General features: G+C 59.4%; 1 protein-coding gene across 2 annotated transcripts in view; it reads right to left on the minus strand.

The window, feature by feature from the left end:
• Positions 1–19,395, minus strand: part of CAPN5 (calpain 5) — a 55,333-nt gene that overhangs the window by 33,659 nt on the left and 2,279 nt on the right. For both annotated transcript variants that reach the window (XM_001494686.6, XM_070273260.1), the window contains exon 2: positions 6,111–6,354. In XM_001494686.6, the coding sequence (XP_001494736.2) occupies positions 6,111–6,275 (165 nt within the window). In that variant the 5' untranslated portion in view covers positions 6,276–6,354. The remainder of the gene's footprint in view (positions 1–6,110; positions 6,355–19,395) is intronic.

A 19,395-nucleotide genomic window follows, 5' to 3' on the forward strand; every position in this document is an offset into this window, starting at 1 on the left:
TCACAGAGGCTGCGGGGCGGATGGGGCGGAGGAGGGCTCATGCCTCAGGAAGCAGCTGCCCGGGCAGAAGCCTTGCCTCCCCCGCTCCACCCTCTTTATCTCCTCCCCGAGGCTCTGGCCCACGCCCAGCCCAGCACAGGGAGCCATGACTTAGCATCTGCCTCCCTGGGGCCTGAAAGGGCAGACAGGACAGGGGTGGAGGGGGCTTCCTATCTGGAGGACCCCAGCCTCATCCCCTCCATGGGAAGAGACAGCTGCTACCTGGTGTCCCCAGGGTCTGCAGAGGTGACCTCCCAGCACCCCTCCCCTTCAGATCCTCCCACCAGGGCCCTGGACAGGGACCCCCATTCCACAGAGGAGGATGCTGCCCAGGAGGGGTCAGTGATGCCCAAGGTCACAAGGAAAGTGAGCGGACCGATGGGCCAGAACCCAGGTCTGCTGGGCTCCCGGTCAGGGCTCTCCTCCACACTGAGCAGCCCTGCCAGGGCAGACCTGTGGGCAGCTCCAAGCATCCCAGCCTGTCCCTATGGCCCCAGAACAGGGCTCTGACCCAGACACCTCTCCAGCCCCTGAGAGACAGACTGAGCTCAGGAGGCGGGAGTCCGGGTTCCAGGCCCTGCACTGCCCTGACTCCCTGTGGCGGGCAGGGACCACGGGCAAACCTGCCAGCTGGGAGGGAGCAGAGCGGAGAGGGCAGTCTGAGCCGGCCAGGAGAGGGGCAAGTCCACCAGCCCAAACCCAGAGAAACCACTCGAGGCTGGCGGCACCTGGGGCCTGCCTGGGGTCCAGCAGCCACCTCGGGACACTCAGAAGGGAACAATCATAGAAACAGCTCCTGATGACTGGGCACCTGCCGTGTGCCAGGCCCTGTGCAAAACAACCTGTGAGATGGGCACTGTTACCGTCCCCATTTTACAGACGAGGAAACCAAGGCACAGAGAGGGTAAGTCATTTGCCCAGGGCCACACAAGAATAGGTGAACTGAGATTCAAATTCACACAGTCAGCTCCAGAGCCTCCAGATGGGCTAAGATTTATGAGTGGCCAAGCCATACTTCCCTCATTTGTCCCTTGCACTTGTCCTTAGCCCAGCTGGAGGGTGTTTGTCCTTCCAGTTTTCCTGGGCGATCGGCCAGGCAGAGCACAGAGCTAGTCAGAAAGCTCCCAGCCACAGGCAGGGCCCTCGAGGGGGAGGAGTCGGACTATGACCCTCTGTGTAAGCACAGCTGTGACATCTGGAGCCCAGAGACAGATCCGAGGAGGCTGCCTGGAGGCAGTGACGCCAGCAGAGCAGGCATGGAGAGGGCAGGGGGGGCAAGGAGACTCTAAAGGGGAATGTGGACTCCACATCGCCCCCAAGGCAGGATCCAGTCACAGGATCCCCTGGGCCCTCAGCCACCCACTCCCTTCCATCACTGTCCACGCCTGTGAGCTCTAGGGCACAGCCGGGCCAACTCTGCCTATCTTCAGGGTCAGGAACAAGGCCTGGCAGGTTCCACTGGGGCTGCAGGCAGGAGGCCTGGGAGGACGGGAGGGCAGAGTGGCCAGCAGGATCGGACAGGACAGGTGCCTGCAATGAGCCCTGGGCCAAGCCACCCCCTAGAGCTGGGAGGTGACCGCCCCTTGGGTCGGCACAGCCCTCTGCACCTGTGGTCATCTCTCACCTCTCGGCCCCTCTCGGCCCGTCAGACCAGCTCCACCAGACACAGGTCACAGCCCGTAACCACCTCCCGCAGGAGCACAACAAGAACTTCAGGTTTCTGGGCCCAGGGTGCAAACAGGAATGCAGCAAGAGAGCAGATCCTGCCCCCCCCCACCCCCTCCTCCCACTCTCTCATCCATCCACCTTCACCCCATCACCTCCCTCCTGGAATCTAAGATCCCAGCAGGGATCAACCAGACACCTGGGAAACCGGAGCCCAGGAAAGAAGCAGCAGGAAAGGGCAGCGTTCTCAGGGGTTAGAGCCTATGCCCCACCCCCTCTGCAACACACGCGCCTCCTTGCCTGGCCTGCCTTGTGCTCCCCTCTCCTCCCGGCAACCCGGTCCTTCAAGGCCACCTGAGCACATGTCTGCAGGGCATCATTCCCGTGCAGGGCAGAGGCCCAGATGGCTGGCCTCGGTGCCAACGGCCTGTTTCGTGATATTAAGGGGCCTACTGTTCAGCACAGCCATGCAGCGGGGCCTTCTCCAGGGGCTGGTATGATGAGCGCGAGCCCTGGGCACAGGCTGGGGACCACCAGGCCACCTTGGGAGAAGCCTGGGAGGTTCCAAAACTGACGTCTGTTTGTAGGAGCCCCACTTACGCCCTCCTTGGTTCCACCAGGAGCCCTGCAGGCCAATCTCCAGAGATGGGGAGAGGCAGAGTGCGGGGTGTGGGGGTACCCCCACAGGGGTGAGAGGAGACCCCTACTAAGGCCCTGGGCCTGAGGGAGGCAGTAAGTCCCCCCTCCCTTACATCTGCAGCCTGGGGATTCCTCCTGAGTCACAGGCCTGTGACAGTCCCTGTCTCCCCTCATCTCCCTGGCCGGCCTGTGGGGGAGGCCAGCAGATGTTTACTGAACTGGAAGGAACAGAGAGACCATGAGCCTGGGGGAGCAGGAGGGTGTGGGCCCGAGGCAGGTGCCAGATGGGGCCCGAAGTGGACAAGGCCTGGCCCGCCTGCAGCATCCACAAGAGATGGGCCTTTCCAGGCAGGGCTGGCTCTGGGTCCCCAACACAAGGTTGGCAAGGGGCAGGTCAGGGAGAGAGGGGAGCCAGATTGTCATCTGCCTCCCGTGAATCTGACACCACAGATACCTCGAGTCATTTCAGCCTCCAGAAACCAGGACCAGCAAGAAGTACTCTCCCCATTTATAGATGAGGCAATTGAGGTCCAAGGAGGGGAAGGACTTGTTCAAGGTCACACCTCCCGTAAGGCAGGGCCAAGTGCATCTGGCTCAAAAACTAGCCTCCTCCTGCCATTTTGGGAGAAAGGAAGCGGGCCAGCAGCCAGGGAGGCTGGCTGAGGAGCTCCTCCAAGAACAGAGGCCACAGTACGGACCAAGTTAAAGGGAAGGAGCTGGGGTGGGGTGGGGAGGGGTGAAGAAAGGTTTCTCCTGGGCGGTGGGGAAAGCTGGCTCTTTGCTGTTTGTAAATAGTCAGGTCACAAGACCCAGAAAGTGACATTCCACAGAAACTCAGCTGCCTGGGGCCAAAGTTCCATCTCCGTGGCCAAGGGCCAAGCAGCTGGGAGGAAATGGTCACCCCACTGGCCTGACGCGCCCTACCTGCCTGAAACAAGCAGAGCCTGACTTCCTGCTCCACCAATCCCCATCCCATCAGCTGAGCGTGGGCTTGCCCGGCACACTGGCCCTGCCACCACCCAGCTGACATGGCTTACTCACGGACCGCCCATCACACCCTTGTCTGTGCGTGTCACCTCCTCATCCAAGACGGCTCAGCTGTGCCTGGCCTTGAACTGCCTCCCCACGTGGCAGGGATCCCCCACCATCCCTGGACCCCCTCAGACTGACAAATAAAAATGGCAAGCAATAGGATATATTGGAGTATATGAGGAAGCCATTTGGTATAAACCTAATTCGGCCTGACTTCTCTTTTTTTTCCTCCAAAAGGGCCTGACTGGCTATTGAGCACGCACTGCATATTTGCTTAGACATTTCCTATGGCCAGAACAAAGGCCCTTGTGATAAAGATGCAACTTCCCCCCACATTAGCATTTTTCCTTAGGCTAGGAACTGATTGCTGCACTCACCTCCCAGCTCACCTGTGACCACCCAGCTGGAGACAAGAGACTGCCACCCTGCTGTGTTCACCGAGACAGCAGACCTACCTGCTATTTCCATCAATCACTGTGCCGACAGCGTAGTCTCGCGACTATTGTAGAAGGGACATTCCAATCATATGTGAAACATCCTCTTTGAGGGTACATAACGACCCTGTATACCCCCCACCTCTTTGGAGTGCTCTGTTTCTTTGTGGAAAGACTGCCGGGTTATAATCCTCAGATTTAAGCTCAGAATAAACTCACCCAAATTTTCACTTATAGATTGGATATGGATTATTTTTGTTGACAGACGTCCCCTTCTCAACACCCGCCACCCCATGCCATCTGTCACTGGCCTCCACATCCTGGACAGGGGCAGCTCTGCTCCTCCTCTTCCAGTGTCTAGAAAGGACAAGGCACCAAGCCTAGTGAGGAAGGCAGTGAAGGAGAGGGTGGCGTGGCAGGACTGCTGAACCGGCAGGCAAAGGGACCCAGAGAGGGCAGGTGACTCTGCCAGGGTCACACAGCAGGGGGATGCTGGGCCCAGCCAGCCTGGCATTTCCTATCACTGCACCAAATCCAACCTTCCCTAGCCACGCCTCACCAGCCTTCTTCCAGAGCCAGGGGTCTGAAATGTCTGGGTGATGACTGGAGAGCAGGGGAGGGGCAGGACTCGGGCAGCGCGGGGGTGGAGTGAGAGGAGGGCAGAGAGCTCTAGTACCCCCTCCCCACACCCAAGGCCTCACAAAGGCCCTTTTAGGCTGGTCTCCTTCCCCATCTACCAGACAAAGGAGACGGAAGAGGGCGGGGGCGGGGTGGGGAGCAAGAGGCAGGAATCTGGCAGCCAGGCTGGAGGTTCTGGAGACCCGGGCACGGCTCAGGGGCAGCTCGGGGCTGAGGTCAGACGCACCAGGGACCCCTTATCTGGGGAAGGGGAGTGGGGCCCAGGGAGGCAGGGTACTCAGATGGGAGGCAAGACCCCTGGGTCCCAGCCCGGCCCTGCCACCTGCTCGCTGGGCAGGCGGGGCACGTGCCTTGCCCTCTCGGCCTCAGTTTCCCTGCCTCTCAAGTACCCCCAGTCTGAGGAAAGACACGGGGCCTTCTGAGTAGGAAGGGACTTGAGACCCAGCCTAGTGGAGGAACACGAGATCTAAATTTCCCGTTCCCCAAGCACCCCGGGGACCAGAGGGAAGTTTGTAAAATGCAAACCCGACCCTGGCATACCCCACTTCCCGGTCACACCCCGCTTCCCTGTCACACCCCGCTTCCGAGCACACGAGCCACGGGCGCTCTGCTGACCCTGGGCCCCGGGCTTCCTCTTCCCCTCATTCCCCTCCAGCGTATGCCCCTGCCAGGTCCCAGATAAGCCCTTCACACTGTGCCTTCTCACCCATCAACTCTGAGATGCCTTCTCTGACTCCTGGGCAGCGGGAGTCTCTCCCGTCCCAAGCACCTCGGGCAAGACAGGATGGTCCCCTGCACTGAAGTCCCTCCCGTGCAGCCAGCTCTCGCAGTGTCCCCAGCAGGGCCTTGGAGGCTAGGGGCGGGGGGGCTGGGCATTGACCTCCAGCAGCGTCCCCATCACCCAGGCCCCCAGAGGCACCCACTCTCACACTCAGGAATTGGGGTTAAAGGGGAGGAAATCACACCACGAGGCCAAACACTTCTCTTAGACACACCCTAGCCTCAGCGAGCAAGGCCAGGACAGGGGGCAGCCAGAATAACTCACCATTCTCGGTAGTCATGGTGACAGCTGCCCAAACCAGGGCGCCAGTTGGACTCTTCCGTGCATCATCTCTCTTAATGCTCACCACAACTCCATGAAGTACTATTACTCCATGAGGTACTATTACCCCAATAGTACTCCATGAAGTACTATGATTTTTTACTACTATTACTACTGATGAATCATCATCATAAATACTTTTCATTTACAGCAAATGACCATTTCAAATCATTAGGACAATAAACAGCAAAGTAAACTCCTTCTACTTGAATGTCACTACGTTTCTCTAAGAAAAGGTCACACCCACATCATCTCCTTTTTACCCTATAAAGCGCCCTGGGAGGAGGGCGGCAGGGCAGAGGGCCCCATTTTCCCCGTGAGAGGGCTGAGGCCCGGGGCGGGGGCGCTCCTGGCTGGGCATGGCGGCCACGGGATTAGGGCCGGTTCTCCTGGCTCGTCATCCAGATCAAACCCCGCGCAAGAGGGCCCAGCATCAGCCCCTCCACTTTCTCGGCCACCTGGGGCCTCGGGATGACCCCTCCCAGCCACCCTACTGTTCCCCGCAGACTGGGTGGGTCTGGGCCCGCTCGCCTCAGCTCCAGTTTGGAGCGGACACTGACCTTGGGCCGCTTCCACCTGACGGCGGGCCCGGGGGCACCCTGATAGTACAGCGAGTCGTCGGTGGCTGGGAAGTTGGGGTCCTCGAAGAGCACCTTCCTGCGCAGACAGGCCCGCTTCAGGGCCGAGTAGTTCTGGTTCTCATAGGGCTTCACGCCCGAGAACATGGTGGCCGCTGTCCCGGGAGGGGAGGCGGAGACGAGGCAGCGGAGGGCTGAGTGGGTACGTGGGCGGCTCCAGGGGGCCCTGGGAGGACAGAAGGCAAGAAGATCATCACCCCTGCGGCACGCTGAGTGGGGTGCTCCCTGGGTGCTCCCTTGCTGGGGCCCTATGAAGGGAGCATCCTCATCCCCATCCCACAGGCCAGGAACTGGACCGCCCAAGGTCACACAGCTGGTACACAGCAGAGCAGAGATAAGAACCGACTGGCCTGACTCAGCCTGAATTATCCCATTTCTGATGGTTAGAGGTAACGCCCAGTCAGCAGGCCAACAGGCCGAGGGCACAACCACAGTGGTGCTCGGGGCCACTCTGGGGACTCAGCCCCTCCCTTCCTTTGTTTCCCCAGCCCTCCCAAGACCTCCCCGGGGCTGAATCAGACTAGTGGTGACCGGCAGCTCCCGGGCTGGGGTCACACCCACAGGAAGGCAGCAGGGTTGTCACCAAGTCCCTCTCCTCCAGACCGCATCCCTCAGTCTAGAGCAACACGTTCCCGCCCGGTGTGGAAAACCCCTGACCCGGGCGCCCCCTCCAGGCTCGTTCACATCCATTCTCTTGCCCCCTCCCTCCAGCACTGCCTTCTTGGCGGCACTTCTGGAATAAACATCTCCAATTCCACAGGGATCGCTCTCATCGCTCCTTAATCCCACTGACCTAATTCCCCTGAAGACCCCCCACCCCGACCCATGACCTCCCAATCCCCTAAACCCGGCTCTCCCACGACAGCCTCGCAGACCGCGGGCGTCCCACACTCCTCCACAGCCGCCCCCACCCAGGGCTGCAGGGGCTTCTGGGGCTGCTCCTGACCCCTCCCACCTCCAACCTTCCTTCCTTCGGGGTCCCCCAGAGGCTGCAGCAAGCCCAGTGGTCTGCTCACCACCCCCCTGCTGATGACCCCATATCCCCGTGTTCAGCCTGGACCCCTCTTCTGGGCCCCCGACTGGCCCACCCCCTCCCTATGAGGACCACGGGCCCCTCACAGACACCAATCCCAAATGAACTCAGCTCCTCCCACACCTCCCCCATCCCCCAGCCCAGGGACAGGACCACAAGCACCCATCAGACCAGAAGCCCCAGACGGCCGGGTGCACTTGGTTTGTTCCTCCTGCACACGCAGCCTCTGGCAGGGAGCCCGACACAGGAGGTGGCTGTAACGCATCAGCATCCTCCCTTCAGCCCCGGAGGGTCCAGGTGGTCCCTAGCCCAGCATCCTGAACCTTGTATTCATGTGCTGGAGGAGGGGAGGGCGGGGTGGAGCAGGAGCTGGTGGGGCCTGACGCATCGGACACCCTGACAGATGCCCTGACAGCCAGGCACCTAAATGACAGCCCATCTCTGTCCCCGTGTCGCAGGCTCCATCTGGGCTGCGGGCAGAGCATGACACTTCCCCAGTCCACTCACCCTGTGGCCCGCCCAGAGCAACTCCACAACCCTGCCTGGGTGCAGGCCCCAACTTCCCAGCCCGGCTGAGGGAAACCGAGGCAAGGCAGGCTGGCTTCTGGGGTGAACACGAGTTTGAGAGTAAGACTGATGTGGGCTGGTCCCAGCTGCACCATTCATCTGCTGTGTGGCCTAGAACAAGTCACTCAACCTCTCTGAGTCCCCATTGTCTCATCTCCACAATGGGAACAATGCTGCTTCAATAACTGGAGGATGCGTCATAATTAACCAAAGGCAGAGGAGACTGCAAGCGGGCCAGAGGGAAGAAGGAGAAGAGAAGTGGATGAGCCGCCTCTCATCGCCCAGAGAGCCCCTCACTCCTCCAGCACCCACCTTGGGAAACCACCCAGCCAGAGGTTTGCGTGCAGTTTGCAAACAGTAACACGTAGGCCTTTCACTGTTGCCATTTTTCAGAATGGAGAACTGAGGCTCAGCAAGGGGAGGCGACTTCCCCAAGTTCCACGGCAAAGTCTCGACTCGAACTCACATCCTCTGACCTTGGTGCCTCCAACTTGTCCTGGTGACCCTGAAGCACGGCAGGGCGGGACTCACCCCACCCACACCGGGCTGAGCCAGCCTCCCTCAGGAATGGAAAGACAGGGAAGGGGGAAGCAGGAAGGGAAGGTGGCAAGAAAGGGCAAGGGTGGTGAGTGTAGGACCCAGACGGACGGCAGCTGCCGAGGGGCTGAGAGTGGTTTGTCCCCAGCTCTGGACCCACAGCCACTCCATCTTCGGCCCCCACAACCATACGGGGCCTGCTCAGCTGCTGTGTGATCTCAGGACAACCAATTAACCTCTCTGGCCTTCCCTCTGCCCAGGAAAGCCAAAAACCCTGCCCCTTCCCACCCACCCTCCTCGCGTTAGGGACCTGAGGGAAAGAGAAGAGGGGAGCTGGGAGAGCCAGCCCCTGGGCTCCTGGCACACAGCCACCCAGGAGAGTCATTAGCATCACGGTTTCCAGCAGGACCCGCTCAGGAAGCAATTTAAGCTGAAAGAATTAAATCAAAGGAGCTGAAGGCAAGAGCCCAGACATCAGCTCTAGCCATTCCAGTGTTCAGAGCCCAGCGGGCCAGGGAGAGAGAGCAAGGTGGCCGAGGTCACACAGCCTGGCAGGTGGAGGAGGAGGGTTTGGGCTGCCCTCCAGGCCACACAGAGGCCAAGGCTCCTGGCAGGACAGAAGGGAGGTTGAGGCAGAGAGGGGAAAGCTCGGCTGGGCCAGGCCTGGCTGGCTGAGGGTGTGACCCAGTTCAGCCATCCTCCAGCCTCACCCCTGCCATCCTGGCTGACCCTGGCCTCCTTATGCCAGACTGTTCTGGCCCCCGGCCTTTGCACAGGCTGCACCTCATGTTCACTGCCCTCCTGCACCCTCCGTCTGCCCCAAGGCCACCTTCCACTCTATCCATGGGGTCAACACCCCCGTGGGGTCACAGAGTCCCCATCTTCTGAGCTCTGCTCTCTCCCTGTGGTTCCAGGCATAACCACTGAAGGCCATGGACAGACCAGGAGTCAGAAAGCTGGCTGCCAACCCCGCGCCTCCTGTCTGGGCCCAAGCCTGGAGCCGTGGCACTTTCCGTGTTCTGAACATCGTTACACTGTGTGTGAGCCGGGCACTAACGGGACAACCGAGCTTCCCAGCTGCCCACCAGCCTGCCCTCTTCCCTCCGCCCCTGCCAATTCCACCCCACCTCCACCACTCTCCCCCCTGGGCCTAAGCTTCTACGAGCTTCCCAGCTGCCCATCAGCCTGCCCTCTTCCCTCCGCCCCTGCCAATTACACCCCACCTCCACCATTCTCCCCCCTGGGCCTAAGCTTCTACGCTCTGAGCTCCTTGCAGTCCCCTAAAGCTGTTTACCCAGGGCCTTTGCACACACTGCTCCCGCCACACCCATATGTGGAGAACTCCTGGTCACCTTTCAGAGGGAGGCCAAGTACCTCCCACCTGCCCTGACATCTCCTCCCTCTGCCTACACCATCCTGGAACCCCTGTGGCAGAGCCTGTCATGTTCTACCCCAGCTACACATGACTTGTCGGTCTCCCAGTCCCACCCACACATCTCCAGGGCAGGGCCCAAGTCCAGCTCCTCTCTCTACTCCTGGGGTCCAACACTGGGGGCTGGATTCAGTAAATCCGTGTTGAATGAACCAACAAAGGTGACACAGTAGGAATTTCTTCACGGATGGCAAAATCAGGCTCAAAGGGCGGCCGGGCTGCCAAGGGGGATCAGCTTTCCATGTCAGAGACACGCCCGCTCTCAGGTCTCCGGTCTCCGGAGGGCCAGGGCCCACCTCTTCCCATCCGATCCGGCCTCTCCTCTCCTCCCCACCCCCTCCTGATGGCGGGGGACAGCCTGGGCCCACACCCTGCCGTGCGAGGGAGGTGCCCCTGCAGCCTCGCTTCTCCACTGCGGCCAGCCCTGCTCCAGCTCCTGACGGAGGCTTGGCTTTAGTTCCCCAACGTCCCCTCAGCTGTGTGACCCAGGGCAAGCCACGTCACCTCTCTGGTCTGCAAGGTCCTTGTCTGGAAGGAAGAGATAATGTGCCAGGGCCTCTGGGAGGGTCAAATGAGACCCCGGCGCACAGAACAGCGGGAGGTCAATATCGACATCTGGGGCACATCTACAGTGTGTCCAGACCCCTGCCAGGAAGCTTCCAACAACTCAGGGTTCTTGTCCCCAAGGAACTTCACTGGCTAGTTTGGCCAGCATACACAGGGCAGAATGGAACATGTGTCTCTTCAGAGGTTCCAGAAAGAGGGGCGCCAGGAAGCCTTCACAAAGGCCTGGCCCCAGAAGTCACCTGTCCTTCAGGAGAGAAAGGCCCTTCCAGGAAGAGGGAACAGCCCAAGCAAAGGCTCAGTGGCAGGAAAGTGCAAGGCAATTCAGACCCAGCCTGACAGAGTGAAGCCTGTGGACTGAGCACAGGGGCGTGACCTGGGTCAGAACAAGGGCATGGGAATGCTGGCCAGGGAGCTCGGAGAACCCAGCCTTCCAGCACGTCAGTCAGACCTGAGTGTGAGTTCCAGTTGTACCACTTGGCGCTGTGTGTCTTGAGTTAAGTAGCTAACCCCTCTGAGCTGTTATCAACCTTACCCAGCTCCAGCCTCTAAGGTGGCAGAGAAAGAAAGCGGCATCTGCCCTGGGCCTGCCCTATGGGAGCTCTGTCTATCCTTGGAAATGGTGTGTCCCTCCTTTCAGGAGGGTGTGGCGTAGTCTGCTGTTCCCTGGACCCACTGGAAGTGGCGGGAACAGCCCGGCTGTGCACATGGCAGAGGAAGGGCTCATCTCGTAGCAGGCCACACTGAGCCAGCTGCAGGAGGGGCTGACACCAGCGACCCTTTCCAGCTGCCACGGCCAGGGAGAAACGGGAGACAGAGTTTCAGTCCCATTTTGTAGACAAGAACATCAAGGAATGTGTCCCAAATCTGCAGCCTGTTAGGTGGACCCCAAGCTTCCAGACTCCACGTCACACCAGGGCTTCCCAAAGCAGGGCCTGGGTTAGTATTGTGATGATTTTCTTGGGTATGCTGACGGGGCAATAAAGAAGTCAGCCAGAAAGCTACTCCCCGTCCACGCCTCTCTCAAGGAGAACTCCCTGCCTTGCCCACCTACCTAACAAAGGAGGAGCAGCCTCAGGCCCAGAGCAACAGCACCCAGCTGGGACTGAATGGATTTTTCTGTTGTTTTTGCTTTTCAGACTCTTCAATTACCTTGTATGTGTAGGAAGTAATACTGACTTTCTATTCACAGCAGACACACAGCTTCCTTTAAGAAATATTAAGGAAAAAGGAAGCTGATTTAAAGAGAACTGCTAAGTTCCCAGCGGCGAAGGCAGCAGCCTCAGCATGGCACCAAGGCGCAGAGGGCAGGGGGCGGCTGAGGAAGGGGCCAAGACCCCATTCTGGAGCTGTACAGCAGGCACAAGTCACTTTACCTCTCTGAGGTGGGGGCTCTGCTCTAAGGGTGGGGTGATGGAGCCAGCACACAAGGGCCAAGGAGAGCCCAGGCCATTTGAAGAAGAACAAGCTGATAGCTGCTGGCGCTCACAAGGCCTGTCAAAGAGCTCTAGGAACAGAGACAGGCTGGTCCCGGCGCAGGGCAGACGTGCTGACCAACAGCAGGACAGAAGGCCCAGAAAGACGCCACGAGTACAAGGACGCCTGATTCAGGACAAAGGTGACGCCACAGTGCCCTGGGGAAAAGACGGTCTTTTCAATGAACAGTGCTGGGTCGACTGGCCATCCGGATGGAAAAGGATTCATCTTAACTCCGATCTCCCAGTCTCCACAAGAAACAATTCCACACAGACCCCAAATCCAACCCAAAGGTGAAACAACAAGGCTCTCTGAAGAAAACAAAGAAAAGAGCATGTCCAGATGGCCGATAAATAGGAAGAAAAAGTGCTGGACCTCACAATCATCAAGGAAATGCAAATTAACACCACCATGAGATACACTTTGCCCCACCCACACCCGGAACTGCTAACGGGAACAGCACCGGGCTGGCCCATGGCGTAATGGTTGAGTTTGGCACACTCTGCTTTGGCGGCCCGGGTTCGGTTCCTGGGCACAGACCTGCACCACCTGTCAGCCGCCATGCTGTAGCAGTGACCCATGTATAAAACAGAGGAAGACGGGCACAGATGTTAGCTCAAAGCAAACCTTCCTCAGTAAAAAGAGGAGGATTGGCAACAGATGTCGGCTCAGGGTGAATCTTCCTCTAAGTAAGTAAGTAAGTAAATAAATAAATAAAAATAGAGTGAACAGCACTGCGCGCGCGCACACACACACACACACACGCCCAAGTGGAGCGCCACTACACTGGTGGTGGGAACGTAAATTGATACAATCAGTGTGCAAAACTGTTTCACCATCTCTATTAAAGCTGAACAAACACGTACTCTACTATGCAGTAATTTGACTCTGAAGTATACACTGACCAGAAATGTGTGCATAAACTCAGCAAAATACATGTACAAGGTTTGGCGCAGTGGTATTTGCTAGAGGTGAGAATCAGAAACAATGCAAATGTCCACCAGCAGAAGAAAGGATAAACGTGTCAATGTAAGGAGTGTTGAACAAGCAACTGTTGCACGCATCTCCATGGACAGAGCTCCCAAGCAAAATATTAAACCAGAGAAGCAAAACTGCGATGCTATTTATATACAATTGAAAAGCAGGCGTAGCCCATCTCCAGTGAACAGAAGGCAGGAGAGCGGCTCCTTTGGGGGGAGCAACTGGAAGGGGCACGGGGGCTCTTGGGTTCTGTTAACACTGCCTCTCGATCTGGGTGGCGGCTACATGGGTGGATCGCTGAGCTGCAGCCCGCGACCTGCACGCTGTTCTGCTGGTCAGTTAGCCTTCGATAAACAGTTAAACCAAAAAAGCCAGCACGGTGGCCCTGGGAAGAAGGACTGGCTGACTCTGGTGACCCTGATCCCCCCATTTCTGGGCCCTCCACAGCTCTAGCCTGTCGGGCTGGATCCCATACATCTGGAGGGACCTACCTGGCACCCAGGGGAGTGGGGAAGGAGCCCCAGGCTGGGTCAGAGCACTGCTCCTGGCCTGGCCTTGTCACCTCAGGCAGTGTGACATTTTGCGAGCCACCTCCACCTCTCAGAACACTGTGGCTTTGATCCCTGGGGTGCCCTAGTCCAAGAGAGGGTCCACCAAGGAGAAGGTGGTGCCCCCACACCCCAATCTTGGAGGTCCAAGGTCTCCTCTGCCAGCCAGCCAGGGACCATCCCCAGGAGACGCTCTCAGACCCGAGGGCGGGCCCGGCACTCCAGAAAAGGACTGAGCTGCCACAGTGGAGTTGACGGCGGGGGGACACCCAGGACCCCAGCCGGAGGTCCTGGAACGCCAGGGGCAGGGAGTGGGCTCCATCCTGAGGTGTTGGGGGGCCGGGGAAGGCTGGCAGGGGAGGGACTTGAGATCCAGCTGGCTGCCACATGGAGAACACACTGGAAAAGGACAAGACTAGAGCAGAAAAACCAGAAGGCAGGCCGTAGGACTTGAGCCGGCACGCTCACATGTGAATGGTGAGCAGGGGTTCCAGCGCCGCAGGGAAAGGAGACTCAACTCTACCTGGCGGCCAGCCAGCTGTGGGGGAGAAAGGGAGAAGGCAGGAGGGCCGCTAGGATCCCCCACACTCCACTGCGGGCGCCCGTCGTGCAGCACGGGCGGCAGGGCCCCCTCCCCTCTGCCACATGGTCAGGGGAGGGCTGAACAGCTGTCTCACAGTTCAGGGCTGGCCCTGAGCTGACAAGCAGGGGTCAGGTCCTCAAGGCAGTCCCAGGGGAGGAGGGGCACAGGTGCAGACACAGACCAAGAACTAACCAGACACTATGGTCAGTGCTCCCAGGAGCGAGGCATGTGGCGGGCAGGGTTATGGGAGGAGAAGAGTGGGGCGGCTCTTCAGGACGGAACCTGAGCAGACCCTGAAGGCTGGGCCGGGAGGGCAGCGGAGGGCAGGAGGGACGCGCTCCAGGCAGCGGGACGGTGGGAGAGCACCAGGGAACACCCAGGGCCCGGGGTGGAGCTGAGAGGGGAAGGCTGGCAGGCCCAGCTCTGCAGGCTCTAGCTAAGGCACAGGGGGGCCGGGGGAGGGGGGACTAAGGGTCAGATGCTGAGGAGAGGGGCTGAGGCGGGGACCCGGGCCGGGAAACGCTGTGGCCTGAGCCAGGCGGGAAAGGCCAGACGCTAGGAGCAGGTGCCTGGAAAGGGCAGAGCCTCAAAGTTTGGTGACTGCCTGCTTATTTACGTGTTTTTGTTTTTGTTGCTATGTTCACCCCTTCGATCCCATACCTCACTCCCAGTCTCCTCTTGCCCCACAAGCCACCATTTCAGTGACACGCTTACTGCGAATCTCTGTGCCACTGTGGGTGTAATGTGGCCTCCAGGACCTTGCCTCCCCCATGGCCTGTGTCCTGAGGAGGAGATGGTGGGGGGGAGGGCAGGGGTGCAAGAGTGTGAGGAGGGGGAGCTGGGCTGGGGCCACCGGGGTTTCGGGCTCTGGGCTCTGGCAGCAGAGCTGGGGGGCCAGGCCCAGTGAGTCACTCCACCCAGTGCCAGGCAGGCTGGCACTGGGGCTGGGAAATCCTGTCTGTCTTCCTCCCCCCGCCTTATCGCTTCTGGCCGTGTCCAATCCAGGCTCCACCCAGCTGGAACTGGCTCTTGCTCACACACAAACCCGACAAGTGGCTCGCCCACTAGGAAACACAGCAGGCTTGAGGGGCAGGGTCAGGCAACCGGGGCTCAGGGTCTCTCACTGGTCCCAGGCGACAGTGGTCCTGGGGCACTGATGTTCCCTGGACGTGCATTTGAGGGAGAAGCCAGCCTCTGGGCCGGTTGTCTGTGCAGCCTGGCTGAGTCCCGAGGCCTCTGCCCCACAGCTGTTCCTCGTTGGGACTTGGGTCCGGTCCCAGGGTGTTTTGAGGAGGGGCGGGAAGCCTCAGTCAGCTGGGTGTTTCCGGGAGAGGAACCTCCAAAGGTGTCATTCCAGCTCGGGCTCCCATGGGCCGTGGGCAGGGACAGGAAGAAGCTGGGAAGCCGGCCTTGCTCTGGGGGCAGGGGCTTCCCTGGGCAGGCGGTGGGCCAAGGCCCAGCCTCAGGCAGGGCAAGCGGCTCAGCGGGTGTGGCACTGAAAGTCCCGAGCACCAGACACCCAGGGCAGTTGGTCACCCGCCTCAGCTCCCAGGCCAGCACTACGTCCTGCCCAGAAGGTGCTGCAAGAGGAGCACACGCAGCTGAGGGCCCCCAGCAGAAGCCCTTCTCTCCTCTTGGGGGCGGGAGAAGCATCTGGAGCTGCAGGTGCCAGATGCTGCTGACTCCCCACAGGGGAAACAACCTGACAAAATGTGACTTGATCAGGTCACTGAAGCCATCTCAGCTCCACTGCACTGTGTGACCCCAAGCAAGTGCCTGCCCTCTCTGGCCTGCAGGTTCTCACCACTGAATGGTGGGGAGTGGGACACTTCTTGTTCTTTTCCAATCTGCAGGGTTTGTCACCAGGAGCGCCTCCTGTCCTGCTTCCTGCAAAGCAGTCTCTGCCCCAGCACCACCTGCCTCCAAGACTCAAGGTGGGCAACCTTGTGAGATGGTGCCCATTTCTCAGACTGGCAAACTGAGGCTCAATTCCTAGGTCGTGCTCCTGCACAACCTCAGAAAGGAGCTGTCCTGTTCTCACTGGACCGACAAAGTCCAGGGGCCGGAGAGGGAGGAGATGCCTTCATGACTGAGCCGGGGGCCTGTCTCAAGTCAGGGCTCTGCTCAGCCCGGCCCACTTGCTCCCTCAGCCAGAGACAACGACCCACCCACCAGGCCCTGGCAGTCCCACTCAGTGTGCATTCCCCCATCCAAGCTGCCCCCACACTTGCTCTGCGCCTGGCCAAGGGGACAGCGAGGAGTCAGACAGGGCTCTGGCCAGGGGTCAGCTGGAGGAGGAAAGAGACTGCGACCCGAGGACCAGGCTGGGATCTGCCCTCAAAGGGCAGTCACTCACCAGACGTGGCACCAAAGGCTCGCAGAGGAGGGATCTCAAAGGGTTACTGTGATGTCAAGAGATGGATGAGGAATGTTCAGAGGGCAATGGAACATTCTGGGAGGAAGAAACCATTTAGGCGAGTCTGGAGGACAGCGTGCAGGGGACGGGGAAAAAGGAAGGGCTTAGCATAGAGATCCAGCCACTGCTGGGTTATGGCACCCCTGAAAGCCAGGCCAAGAGCTTGGGAGTGGACAGTTCCCAAGAAGGTCCGATGGAGAGGAACCCAGGACGCAGGCAGGGGGACGAGCCTGTAGGAACGGCCCCTGAGGGAAGCAGGGCCCGTGTGGCATGGCCTTGGCGGTGGGATGAAACAGAGACCCACACTGGGGTGGGGTCTACAGCAGGCAGGCCTGGGGCTCCCTGGGGGTTGGCTGGGGGCTCTGCCTCGGATGCACCGGGAGGCTCACTGCCTCAGAGGACGACAACCAGGTCTCCAGGTGAGCGGTGTGTTGGCAGCACTTCCATGCTCTGGCACTGCTCTGCACCATGTCATGTTCCTGCCCGTGGCAGCCCTGAATACCAATGTTTCCTTCTCCCTGTGCCCAGGCAGAGGAGGATGCAGAGCCCCAGCATGTCCCATCCACATCCTCATCCTCAAATGGGAAGACCGAGGCCCAGGGAGGGGCAAAACAGTCACCTCCTAGCACCTCAGAGTCCTCATCTGTAAAATGAAGGTCTTCTGCTCGACTGGCCCAAGGTGGCCCACCCCATGCTGCCCTCGCACCCCTCTGCTCCAGGCAGGACTCAGCCTCAACGGGCCTTGGTATTCTCATCCGCACGATGGGGCTCCCAGCTGGGCCCCAGCCCTCACAGCGTGATGGTGGGGATCGACCCCGCACAGCACTGGGTTTATTGAAGAATGTCTGAATTGAGCCACACTCCACTCCGAAAGGCCTAACACGCCGTCAAATGCAGGATGGGGTCTGGTGTCAGGGAGACCCATGGGCACATGCTGGCACATCCCCCCTGCCAAACACTGCTGAGCTCTAGCTACTGTGACTCAGGCTGGGCTCCGGGGCCAGAGGGGCAGCAGGCCCAGGCTCGGCCCAATAAAGCTCCTAGGCTGCGGGGGAGGCGGACACAGAGGGTGACCTCACAGGGGAAGCCAGCGGCTGTGGGCACCCGGGAGGAGGAGGTCCCTGAGAATGGAGCCTGCAAGGAGGCTGCAGTTGGCACCTGTGGTAGCTGAATATTGGCCACCCAAAAATATCTACGTCCTGATCCCTGGAACCTGTGAGTGTCACCTTATAAGGTCAAAGGGACTTTGCATATGTGATTAAGGATCCTGAGATGGGAGATTATTCTGGATGATCCAGGATAATGGGCACTAAACATCATCACAAGTGTCCTCATAAGAAGGAAGTGGAGGGGGTCTGACTCTAGAAGAGGAAAAGGCAATTCCAATTCAACGAGGGAAGCAGAGATGGGGTGACGAGGTCACAGGAAGGCCAGCAGCCACCAGAAGCTGGAAGAGACGGGAAGGGATTCTCCCCAGAGCCTCCAGAAGGAACCAGCCTGCCAACACTTTGATTTTAGCGCCATCAGACTCATTTCAGACTGCTGACCTCCCAAACTCTAAGAGAATAAATTTGCACTGTTTTAAGCCAGTAAGTTAGCAGCAATAGGAAACGGATACTGTTCGCGACGAACAGGGAGGGTGGGTACGTGGCCTCCAGCCTCTCTCCTGCTCCAGGAAGTCAGTGAGTGAGTGAGGATGAAGTTATTCCTCCCTGAACTGTTCCAATGTAAAAAAAAAAGTCGCCCCAAACTTCGATGTCTTAATCACCATTATTAGTGACAAACCACTTGGGTCCCACCTCACCCTGAATGACAGAAGTTACACTGGGACGGGGGGCTGGCTGGGCAGACCAGCAGGCTCTCTGCCCCAGGCTACAAGCTCCTGTGGTCATCGCCTGGCACACCCCGAGAGTGATGGTCAGCTGCATGCCAATGGATGGACTTTGTCTGCTCTGGCCACCAGCCACTTCTCCCACAGCTGGCCACATGCCCCACTATGGCAGAAAACCACAGCACACACCCGCAGGCCAGCAGAGCCTCAGCCACGGGCACCCTTACACCCCTCTCCCCCAGAAAGCTGGGGGGCCCTAGAAACCCATCTCTGAAGAAGTAGAATGGGGAGCGGTAACTCAGGCCACTACAGCAAGCAAATGCTCAGCTTCCACAACTTCCCGTGTCCAGGCCCGAGGGCTGGCTTCCTGAAACATCTGGATTAGCAGCCCAAAGGGACTTGGCCCATTTTGCCTTTAGTGAGCAGGGAAAGGCAAGGCCTGAGGCCAAAAGGAAGTGGGTGCTGGGCCTAACCGAAGAGAGGTAACCCCAGGGCGTCACCATTCACCCAGGGAGCGGGCTGCGGAGGTGGGGGGCCCTGAAGGCGAGGCCTGAGGGGACCACTACCAGCCAAGGAATGTTTTAAGCAGGATGGGCAAGGGGTCTCAAGAGGTAGAAGAGAGGGGGCTCTAAAGTCACTCAAAACACTTGAGGCCTTGGGGGCAGAGAAAGGCAGGGGTGAGGGGGGAAGAGCAGCTGCAGACAGATCTCCCCATCGGCCGGCCCCACCCCAAGACAGCCAGAGAGCTGCCCGGGGCGCGGGGTTTGCAGACCTGCGCTCGGCTGGGGGCCCCGGGGCCCGCTGCTGAGCTTCTCCTGTGACCTGTAGGGAACAGGAGCCTTTGGGAGGCCCAGGGACTTGGTCAGGCAGATGATGAGACCACCACGAGAGGGGTCTGAGAGGTCACGCTCCCCTCCTCACCAGATGAAGCTAAGAGGGGCTTCCACTTCAACAGGAGCAATCACATTTCCTTTCACCCTTCTTCTCCCACGGTCGGCCTCTCCTTCCTTGGGGCTGTCCCCCAGGGAGGAAGGGACTAAGGGATGCTGATGGCTAATTACTATGAATCGTAAGGGCTAACAAACTCCACGTACTTCGTAAAGCCGTTTTAGTGACCCTGTCTACCTTCAGCGCTCTCATCCCCCAAACCCCTGTGGTTAGCAGCATTCATCCCCACTTCGCAAGTGGGGAAACTGAGACCCACAGGGGAAGTTCCCTGCCTTGAGGTCCCCTGCAGAG

Source organism: Equus caballus, chromosome 7 (assembly GCF_041296265.1).
Source record: "Equus caballus isolate H_3958 breed thoroughbred chromosome 7, TB-T2T, whole genome shotgun sequence".
Classification (NCBI taxonomy): Eukaryota; Metazoa; Chordata; class Mammalia; order Perissodactyla; family Equidae; genus Equus; species Equus caballus.